Source organism: Pimephales promelas, chromosome 2 (assembly GCF_988280905.1).
Source record: "Pimephales promelas chromosome 2, fPimPro1.hap1.1, whole genome shotgun sequence".
Lineage (NCBI taxonomy): Eukaryota > Metazoa > Chordata > Actinopteri > Cypriniformes > Leuciscidae > Pimephales > Pimephales promelas.
The window spans coordinates 23,691,530-23,703,232 of record NC_142770.1 but is presented as its reverse complement, the minus strand read 5'-3'; the positions used below and the strand labels follow the sequence as shown (position 1 = coordinate 23,703,232).

The window sequence follows — 11,703 nt, the reverse complement described above, 5'->3', positions numbered from 1 at the left end:
CTGCATAGCAACACCCTAGCAACCACCTAGTTAAAGTTATTAACCACATTTAATCTCACTGAATAAAAACTTTCCATTTTAAAGTGGTTTAACCACAAAATCAGAACTATTTGTGTTATGGTTAAGTTAACTTTTGGCCTTTTTCATTAGACAATGTTGTTCCTAACCTCCCTCCATTCTCTCACTCTTTCACTTCCCCCACGTCTGGGACTCCCCGGCTAAATTAAGGAAGCAAATTGTCCATTACGAAAAGTCATTAGACACAGAGAATACATTAGGACATTGTTATGGTAGAGAATATTGTTTTCTGTTTTAATCAAACCATTAACACGTTAGCGCAAACCAAGGACGGTGCTATCATCATCCATTGGACCCTTGAGGAATGGCTTTTAACTCTCTCAGAGCGAGTTTCATCGATTGAAGTGAGTCACAAGGGCAAGAACTCTCACTTGACTTACCCCCAAAACTCCCAGCTGGATCCAAACCTTCAGTATCACACGTATAGAGGAACTAAATGACATATTTTCTACTGTGTGCATACCAAATCAATATTCAGCAAGTGCTGTTTACTGAAGAAACAGTTCAGTACCCTGGATGACAGATCTCAAATTCTTTTCCACACTATAGTTTGCTGGAAGACGTCTATTTCCATAAATGTGTCGCACGTCGTGGCGTATATGGTCAATGGTGTGCGAAATGAGTCATCAATGAAAAACCAAGTCTTGCAAGGTCGCACAGGCGTCAATACAGTAGATGTCAAGATGTGAGTAGATCTTATAAAACACCTCCCATTGAACTTTAAATTGATTGACATCTAGATCCGTTCATTCATAGAATGTTTCTGTGGAACTCGAAAGGGCATCTAAGTCGCTGTTTTCCATACAAGAAGGCTGTAGTTTGGCGTCAGAATAACCGTGAGTCATGGACTGGAGTTATGGTGGTTTTGTGGTCCCTTGACAATAATGCTTTGTAGTTAGTTCACTTTTAAAAAAGATTTTTTTTTTTTTGCTGATAATTTACTCACCCCCATGTCATCCAAGATATCCGTGTCATTCTTTCTTCAGTTGAAAAGAAATTAAGGTTTTTGATGAAAACATTCCAGGATTTTTCTCCATATAATGGACTTCAATGGGAACCAAACGGTTCAAGGTCCAAAAGACAGTTTCAGTGCAAACTGTTCAAAGGGCTTTAAACGATTCCAGACGATGAATAAGGGTCTTATCGAGTGAAACGATCGCTCATTTAAAAAATAAATAACAAAGTTTAAGTTTTATAAGCTCAAATTCTGTGATGCGTGTTCGTGACTCTCCTGTTCAAACTCGTTTATCAAAATGAACAAATCTTTTTTCGAGTCATTTGGTTCATTCAACGAACGAAATGAACAAATTGACTCGGAAAAAGGTGTATTTATTTTGATGAACGACGCGCATATCAAAATGAACAAATCTTTTTTCGAGTCATTTGGTTCATTCAACGAACGAAATGAACAAATTGACTCGGAAAAAGATTTATTTATTTTGATGAACGAGATCGAACAGAAGAGTCACACAGTACAGAGCAAGGCGAGCATTTGAGCTTATAAAACTTAAACTTTGTTATTTATTTATTAAATGAGTGATCGTTTCGCTTGATAAGACCCGTATTCATCGCCTGGTGTTGTTTAAAGCCCTTTGAACAGTTTGTAGTTTGCACTGAAACTGTCTTTTGGACCTTGAACCGTTTGGTTCCCATTGAAGTCCATTATATGGAGAAAATTTCTTTTCGACTGAAGAAAGAAAGACATGGACATCTTGGATGACATGGGGGTGAGTAAGTTATCAGCAAATTTTTTTTTAAAAGTGAACTACTCTTTTAATTTTGTGAAAATATGCATGCATGTATAGCTCTTGTGAGAAATGAGTGCTTTAGCATAATTATTACAGAAATAATATACTTTAAAAGAGAATACGGTCACACTTTATGTTATGTCCTTTGTGTTACAGTGTAATCATAAATTTAAGTACTGAGTAATTTAATTAACTACATGTACTTACTGTAGGGTTTGTTGCATGCAATTATGCACGATGTATAGTTATTACAGTAACTACATGTAATGTGTAACAAAGACACTCAAATAAAGTGTTACCGAATATATGCAGTGTTCTTAACTGAATATAATGTTTTTGGATAATTAATTGCATGCTATTTGCAAAGAAAAAAAGTATTATATTTGGATTGTATATAATATATGTTTTTTTTTTTACTCGTAATACATAGTTACTTCTATTGTATTTGACATGGTTAAAGTGTACTGCAGATTGCACTGACTGTAAACTAAAACAACTTTTTAAAACTTGTGTCATTTCAATATATTTGCAATTACACATTTATAATAGTGATGTTGCTATTCAGTACATTTAAAATAAATTGAATAAAACTACTATTACAATTACAATTATAAAAACAGTGAAAACTTCGATTATAATGCAAACCTCCAATAATTAAATGTCGAATAACACAAACATACATTAATTCATTTCACTTTATTATGCAATGTCTTTGCTGCTGACCTTTGACGTTCCAATTTAACCATACTAATAAGCAAAAATGATTATTTATTGCTGAAGTAAGAGAGTTGAACTTTATTCTTCTGTGATCCGGAACTGAAAGGTGTGTTTGAGCAGCGCCCTCTACTGTACGGGCTAGATTTGCATTTCCTCCAGCCTGAGGCCAACATGACATCATGACTTTTGTGTAAACATACACACCACTTTGTCAAGTGGTGTGTTATCTATACGCATTTTGAGCTATCCGCGTGTACGTCTACGCCGTTAAATGTCCGAGCGAAACGAAGCAAAATGTAGATCTACATCTGGGGAGCGATATTTTCTTTCTTAGGATGGTAGGGGAAGACTCATAAATGCCATTAACCCCAGTGATGGGTAGGTTTAGGGATAGGGTTGGGGTAGGTCATATATTTATACAGTAATGTAACGTTAAGTCAACAGCGTTAATAAACACGCTGAAAAGCGATAATGAGTGTTGATAGCACGCCAAAAATGGAAATACGAATTGGTGTGTCATACACACGCCATTTCATGAGATCAGTCTGCTGAGGCTTATTCGTCTCACGTCTGGTGTGAAATGTCCTTTACATTTGCCAAAAAATATAACTTTAGTTTTTGTGTTATTAAAATACAAACAAGCACACAACACATTACTTTCCATACATATTTTGTTTCTAAAATAGACTTGCCACACAAGCTGGTGAATATTATTTGTTGACTCACTTCGCTGCTACTGTAGATTGTGTTCCCAAGATGGCCGCCAACTGACTCGCTATCAGGCTACTTAAAATGAATGTGAATTTATCAGTATAGCTACTTTTAATCAGTCATTTCCCAACCCTGATAAACGCACAGAAACTTATTTAAATAGATGAAAAGTGTCTTTGTCGAGGTTAACCTTGAATCCCTCTTGAATTTTACACAGAAAAATGCAGACGCACTGACACACTCCCCCCATTGATGCACACACATCTTCAGAAGTCGCCCTTGGCGTTTCTCGTTGTAATTAACCAGTATCAAGCATTCAGCATGTCCAAAACTATTAAGCATGAATCTTTTATGGTACTCAGGCTCATCTGAAATATAAGACATGTATGTTTATAAACCGCTATACGCCCTTCCATTTGCATGTGAAAACCATTTGACATTGGCCCTCATTAACTGTGGATTATTGCATCATAATTAGTCATTAGCATATTTACAGCGTGGAAAAGATTGCCGACAATGATGACATGAAAGTTATTTGGTCACCGTACAGCCAGGGGAATTGTGCAGATTCTTCTGATCAGTTTACCCAGCCCTTGCTGTTAAAAACAAACGCATTAAAATACATAACTGAAGATTACAAAATTTCCATGCTACTGTCACGCTGCGTAACATAATCTGGGATTAGAGGGAAGATAGTGTGAACTAATTGGATCCAAATATGCCATGATATCCCTGTGAGAACATGACCAAATAAACATTTGCACATTCAAAATGAGAAGAGCTCGACTGCCTGTGAGAATGTCCCCAAGGGCGAAAAGAGATTTTTATGAATATCCAATAACATCAGTGTATTCCGCATGTTTACAGAAGCCATACTACGAATTCTGTTTTTGAAATACACATCCCAAAATTTCCAACCCTGTAGCTTTTATACACCATTCATGCTTAGGTTAACTGCTACAGATCTGTTAATCATAATTAACTCATCCTCATGCTTATTTAATATGAAATGAGAAAATGGGGTTCTTTGCAGCAAAACGGATGATTTTTATCGAAATTGACAACGATAAAAATTCAACTGAATAGTCAACTTTTATGATTCTTTTGTGGGTTTTTAAATCTCAGCTGCCCTGTAACCAAAAAATAATTTCTAAAATAATCATCTTTAATGCTATTCTGTGTAATTTCACGTGCCACTAGTGACGGATAACTTTCAAACTATTCTCCCCAATCGCTCCAGTCTGTCATTGGTTGGACAAACAGACAGTCCTACACCAAACTCCCGGCATTGGCTGAGACAGTTGCTGTGTTGGAGGGATCATCCTATGAATGCCTTCAGTAAAGTTTGTCTGCATATTCTAGGGTAATGGGTATAGATTCCCTAATTGACATTGTGGTGGGAAAAAAAATATAAGCGTTGGGAGGGAAAATTATATTTCAAAGCTTTTACGTTCACCCGGGAAATATTTGCATTCTCTCAAAAAACTTTTGCATTCACTTTGCGTCCAAAACTTTTGCGTTCAAAATGTTTGCGCTCCGTCGAGAACTAGTTCTGTCAGAGGTCATTCGTCATGCATTGGGTCAGAGGTCAGTAGTCAAGCATCGGGTCAGAGGTCACTCGTTATGTGTAAGGTCAGAGGTCACTTGTCATGCGTCGAGGCAGAGGTCACTCGTCACGCGTCGGGTCAGAGGTCACTCGTCATGCGCGGGGTCAGAGGTCAATTTTCATGTGTCAGGTCAGAGATCACTCGTCATGCGTCGGGACAGAGGTCACCCTTCATGCGTCGGGTCAGAGGTCACTCGCCATGCGTCAGGTCAGAGGTCACTCTTCATGTGTCAGGTCAGAGATCACTCGTCATGCGTCGGGTCAGAGGTTACTCTTCATGCGTCCGATCAGAAGTCACTCGTCATGTGTCAGGTCAGAGGTCACTCGTCATGCGTCGGGACAGAGGTCACTCGTCCTGCGTCAGGTCAGAGGTCACTCTTCATGCGTCGGGTCAGAGATCTCTCGTCATGCGTCGGGTCAGAGGTCATGCGTCGGGTCAGAGGTCATGCGTCGGGTCAGAGGTCACTCTTCATGCGTCCGGTCAGAAGTCACTCGTCATGTGTCAGGTCAGAGGTCACTCGTCATTCGTCAGGTCAGAGATCACTCATCATGCATCGGGACAGAGGTCACTCGTCCTGCGTCAGGTCAGAGGTCACTCTTCATGTGTCAGGTCAGAGGTCACTCTTCATGCTTTAGGTCAGAGATCACTCGTCATGCGTCGGGTCAGACATCACTCGTCATGTGTCGGGTCAGAGGTCATGTGTTGGGTCAGAGGTCACTCTTCATGCGTCGGGTCAGAGGTCACTCGTCATGTGTCGGGTCAGAGGTCACTCTTCATGTGTCGGGTCAGAGGTCACTCTTCATGCGTCAGGTCAGAGGTCACTTGTCATGCGTCGGGTCAGAGGTCACTCTTTTTTGTTTCAGGTCAGAGCTCACTCTTCATGTGTCGAGTCAGAGGTCACTCTTCATGCATCGGGTCAGAGGTCACTCCATGCATCAGGTCAGAGGTCACTCTTCATGTGTCGGGTCCAAGGTTATAATCGTTAACGAAAACTAACGAAAAAACGAAAACTAGATGGGAAAAAACATTGTCGTTAACTGAAATAAAAATAAAAACGAGCCATTACAAAAAAACTATAACTAACTAAAACTGTAATGTGTGTTTGCAAAACTAACTAAAATAAAATAAAATTATAGAGCAAATGTCCTTAGTTTTCGTCTTTAACACTATTTAAAACACGCAGTGTATTCGTTGCATTTCATTTCCCTGTAACGCACTCTCCCTCCGTCTCTCTCTCAAATGCACGCACACACACAGCCCCTCCCCTCCGTGCAATGCACACCGCGTCTCTATGAAAACGAGGGTTCGATCAATGTTAAAAGCAAGTTCGCGAAAGGTTGGTATCTCATGATGAACATTTTACACAATCACACATTAAAAGGTGGTGTAAAAATATGTTAAATTCTTAATACAATTCTGTAAGTGTGTTAATGTCAACCCGAGAAGCGATTGAGCCTTCGTTAGAAAGTTACTGACTTAGTTGCAATTTTGAGGTAAAATGCTGCTGGGCAGTGGGCATGGCCGTGGCTAACCAGTCCGGACCTCGGCCATTTTTTTTACATTCAAAAATGGAATGGCATGATTGAATGATTATGTGAATGATTAATTAGCCATGTTTAGACCACCTGTGAGTTTGCAATTCATGTTGCAGCGAGAAGCTAGCGCAGTGAAGGGGGCTTGAGAAAGCATTGTGAATGAGGGCGCTAGTGTAGCCTCTGTGTTGCCAGATCCACCTAATTGAATGGTGCGGTAATCTCCTGGGCCTGTTTTTCGGATTTTTTTGTGACACTTTAGGAAGTTATTATAGTGGAAAGTTGCATGTTAGTGTTAGTGATATATTAATCTTATTTCCAAAACACAAGCTTTGAAGTAATTTCGAATTGTTATTATATTATTTGCTTGTTTTTCGTAGCAATATCTGGCAACATTTTACAGTCTGCGTTAATAAAAAAAGCTTATAGACAAACTGCAATTGCATAAGGCAACCACACCAAATGCAATGATCATTGTGATTATCTGTAAAAACAATAGCATAATACAGATCTGTATGTTACAGAATAAAATTTGCCAAAATAACCTTACTGGCCAGCTGGAAGACAGCTCATGCTTTGTTAATGTTTCACATAGTCATCATAAATGCAATAATTAAAGTAGTGTTTCTCAACTAGCAATCTATTCAACTAGCAATTTATTTAGACCTACTTTTATTCTGTTTCTTTGCACAAAACTCTCCAGAAAGTGCCATTTAATAGTAAATATATGATATAGTATATATATATATATATATATATATATATATATATATATATATATATATATATATGGTAAATTCCTTTAAAAAAATCCCTTCATGTCCATGGGGAAATGTGGGTCCAATAGCCTAACCATTATTATATTACTAATTATTGTGAGGTAATTATTAACCATTATTACCTCACTAGTTTTCAGACCCTGGTTGCAGCCTTGCTGCTTGGTTGTCGGTGTCAACTCTATAAGCTGTGATTCAAATATTAAATAATGTTATGTCATTATTTTACTCTTACACTGACTGTTTGCTGCTTCAGTCCAGATTAGTGTTGTATAGGGTAAATTTAGTATAAGGTGTGGAAATTGTAAAGCTGTGGGATTTTTTATAGAAGATATCTAGATTGTTACGGTAAAGGATTTTCACATTGTAGGCTTCATTTTATGTACTGGTTTTAATGTTGAATAGATATTTCTAAAATTGTATGATGTTTTTGTTGAGTTATTATTACACAATTCTTTTTCTGACCTTTTTCAACCTTGCCCCTGACAAATAACCCAAACTACAAAAAAAAGACTAAAACTAACACTAAAACTAATAAAAACTAAACTAAAACTAAGCATTTTCAAAAAATAGAAACTAAACTAAACTAGCAAACCCACTTTTAAAACTAATTAAAACTAAACTGAATTTGAAAACAAAAATTCAAAACGAAATAAAAATAAAAACTAATGAAAAATGCAAAACTATAATAACCTTGGTCGGGTCAGAGGTCACTTGTCATGCATCAGGTCAGAGACCTCTTCATGCGTCAGGTTACTGGTCACTCTTCATGTGTCAGGTCAGAGATCATTCATCATCCATCGGGTCAGCGGTCACTCTTCATGTGTCGGTCAGAGGTCACTCGTCTTGCGTCGGGTCAGAGGTCACTCTTCCGCCGGAACTAGACTTGCTTATGGCCGTTACTGTAAGTAGTTAAGTAGTTAGTCAGTAATTACAGTTAAAAAGTTATAAATATGGATTTTTTTTCTTACAAAAACTCATCACTTTGCTTCAGAAGGCCTTTATTAACCTACTGGAGTCGCATAGATCACTTTTATGAGCTGTTTTTGGGCATGTCTTACATGCTCACAGCAGTGTGTCTGTGAATGTATTAGCAGTAGCAAGTCTCGGTACTTGATCTCTCAGAGAGTTGTAATGACAGAAATATGACCATATTCTTATCCGAATATCTATTTAAAATCCTTAATTGTGATTCTAAGCAGAGCAGACCACTCTTTTATGCGGAATGAGTGCATGTCCACACAACAGCGCTCCCATTTCCTACAACCACACAATCACAAAATGTGCTGCACACCTAATGCCTTAAATTACCCTCCCATTCTATTTGGACACACGTGCGCCCTGAATATGCCACCCTCCCGTCCAATTTATTTATCCCAAATCAACTACCATTATTGTCGTGCTTGCAAAACAAGGCCCCTGTTACCTAGCAACACCTGTCTCAAAGGGACGACATGTCTGTATTCTCTTGGTTCATTTGTAGAGACATCTGTCCATTGGCCCCTTTTCCACAAGTCCCTGCAGATTAAATGTTTTACTTGCACCTTTGACTTTAACAGAAATCCACGGCGACCTACTAACAATTGAAAATGTTACAAAACTGACCTCGCTGTGGGTTCAAGATCCACGTTGCTCTTTTCTGTGCTGTGCTCGGGGAACAGGATGTGACTTTGTCCTTACTGGATTGTTTAATCATAAATAACTAACTCTCTTTGCAGCTTTTCCCCACATGAATTCATTATTTACCCAGTGAAAACGTAGTACACTTTATGTCGATTTTTAAAAAGAAGATTTATTCTAGAAATAATACTTTCACTCCAAAAAAATCATGGGTTGTTTTTTCTACCCAAATCCTGGGTTGACCCTTTTGGACATTTTTTTGTGTAATTTTTTCTGTGTTTGGGTATTTTTTGTGTCACCTAGGTCCTGGGTTAGATGTAACAACCAAATGTTTGGTTCGTTTTTGTGTAACCCAGATCATGGGTCAGATATAACAACCCAGGGATTGAGTTATTTATTGTGGGTGTTTTGCAACCTCTTCAGGAGAGAGCAGTGCAGCTCCGTCAAATTGGTGCGGGTCTTTGGTAAAATACAGGTTTGTGTACGTTTTTTTTTTTTTTTTTGTATCTCGTGCTGTATATTGTTTCATTTTATGCAAATCAACATAAAAGGGGCATGGCTGTCAGTCACTTAAACGAGTGTCGCGTCGGTCTTTTCCGTGTGACGGAAACGCCTGATGCCTTGCATAAAATGTTATAAAAATATAACAGAAATATAAATGCTTAGAAAGTTAGAATATGTTCTCAGAACTGTACACTGGTTGTTTATGGACAGGTTATGGAGTCAGTCACACCATATTCCGGCTACGAGTGAAATGCAGGGCGGTGGTCTGAAGTTAGAAGTTACCCCGCTAAACATGATACAAGCTCAGGCATGAGAGTTTAGAGGATTTAAATTAAAGGGATAGTTCACCCAAAAATGAAAATTCTGTCAGTATTTACTCACCCTCATGTTGTTCCAACCTCGTAAGTTCATCTTCGGAACACGAATTAAGATTTTTTTGATGAAATCTGAGAGCTGGATCACTCCTCCATACTAGTCCATAGGCTTCTTGAGGGATTGAAACTTGCCGGCCTCGAAAAGTTATTAAAGACGGGGTTGGAACAACATGAGGGTGAGTAAATACTGACAGAATTTTCAATTTTGGATGAAAAAAAAGAAAAAAAAAAGCTAGTGCTATACTAGGTTATGCTGGGTTAAATAAACAACCCAACTGGCTTTGTTAAATTAACCCAACATGTGTTCTGTCCTATATTTACCCAGCCCTTGGGTTTTAACCCAGTGTTTTTTAGATTGTATAGTGCAAGCTGAGTGCAATATTCTCAGACACTTAAAAGCTTGTTTTTTTTTTGTTTTTTTTTAAATTGCTGATAATTTACTCACCCCCATGTCATCCAAGATGTCCATGTCTTTCTTTCTTCAGTCGAAAAGAAATGAATGTTTTTGAAGAAAACATTCCAGGATTTTTCTCCATATAATGGACTTCAATGGGAACCAAACGGTTCAAGGTCTAAAAGACAGTTTCAGTACAAACTGCAAACTGTTGAAAGGGCTTTAAACGATTCCAGACGATGAATAAGGGTCTTATCAAGTGAAACGATCGCTCATTTAATAAATAAATAACCAAGTTTAAGTTTTATAAGCTCAAAGGGTCGCCTTGCTCTGTTCTGTGATGTGCGTTCGTGACTCTCCTGTTCGAACTCGTTTATCAAAATGAACAAATCTGTTTTCATGTCATTTGGTTCATTCAACGAATGAAATGAACAAGGTGACTCAGGAAAAGATTTGTTCATTTTGATGAACGAGTTCAAACACGAAAGTCCGTCACAGAACAGAACAAGGCGACCATTTGAGGTTATAAAACTTAAACTTTGTTATTATTATTATTTTTTTTTTAAATGACCGATCGTTTTGCTTGATAAGACTCTTATTCATCGTCTGGAATCGTTTAAGTTAATTTCTTTTCGACTGAAGAAACTTAATTTGACCTTGAACCGTTTGGTTCCCATTGAAGTCCATTATATGAGAACATCCTGGAATGTTTTCATCAAAAACCTTAATTTCTTTTCGACCGAAGAAAGAATGACATGGATATCTTGGATGACATGGGGGTGAGTGAATTATCAGCAAAAGTTTTTTTTGTTTTTTTTTTAAAGTGAACTCCTTTAACTGCAATTAAAATAAATTATATTAGAGTTTATATTAATTTTCAAGGAATTGCTGATCCAAGCTGGTTTACTGAGCTGGTCAGCACTGGTAGACCACTGTGGTCAATTTGGTGGAAGCCCATGACTGGCATGACCTGTTTTTTTCCAGGAAAGAAGTCCAGGGATGGTCTGAAGTTCCACAGGCTAATCTTCAGGGATGGTGTTGCTAAAGTTAGCTTCAAGCGAACCGTGCCCTCTTGAGCTGGGCTGAATCCAGCAGTCCCACATCAAACTGGTACCCAGTCTTGTTTAAGAGTAGCACCAATGTGGACTTTGATCAGTGCTTAACAGTAACTTCCTTCACAAATTATAGCCAGCTGAGGCGAAGGGCCAGTACTCAAGCTGCTCTTAATTAGCCGCTAACAAACGCTTTAAGCCGTTTTTTAAGGTCAATGATATTATTAGCTTTATAGCTTGATATTATTAGCGTTTGGCTCTCAAGACGTTGTACAACAATGAACTAATCAGCTACGTACAAATACAGGTTGATTTAATTGCAAGGGCTGAGAAAAACATGTTCTCTATGCAAATTACTGTCTTAATGTTGTCAGTTGTTGGAGTATTTCAGTGATGTTCTGGCGTACGTACGCGATGAATGTCAAGACGACTTTTGATGTTTTAAAGGGTGAACTCGACAGCAAACGGGAAAGTCACTGCGTGCTTGTTCTGAGGGTAATGTAGGTGTTTGATGCAAGCAAAACAATTTATATTCACCTGAGATGGGAGATGATTTAACTGTGTGAGTGTTTTAGGATGTCACATAATCC

General features: G+C 38.2%; 1 protein-coding gene across 1 annotated transcript; it reads left to right on the top strand.

The window, feature by feature from the left end:
* The first annotated feature begins 677 nt into the window (after positions 1–677).
* LOC148995868 (uncharacterized) lies at positions 678–11,137 on the top strand. The gene is made up of 4 exons (XM_089119160.1): positions 678–763; positions 4,805–5,555; positions 5,601–5,724; positions 11,046–11,137. The coding sequence occupies exons 1-4, from the start codon at positions 678–680 to the stop codon at positions 11,135–11,137; spliced, it is 1,053 nt and encodes a 350-aa protein (XP_088975286.1).
* Positions 11,138–11,703: the final 566 nt, after the last annotated feature.

Coding starts and splice junctions, on each gene's coding strand:
- LOC148995868 (XM_089119160.1), top strand. CDS start 678: ATGGTCAATGGTGTGCGAAATGAGTCATCAATGAAAAACCAAGTCTTG. Junction 5,556..5,600: donor CGTCATGTGTCGGGTCAGAG/GTCATGTGTTGG, acceptor GTCGGGTCAGAG/GTCACTCGTCATGTGTCGGG. Junction 5,725..11,045: donor GTCACTCTTTTTTGTTTCAG/GTCAGAGCTCAC, acceptor GTTTTTTTCCAG/GAAAGAAGTCCAGGGATGGT.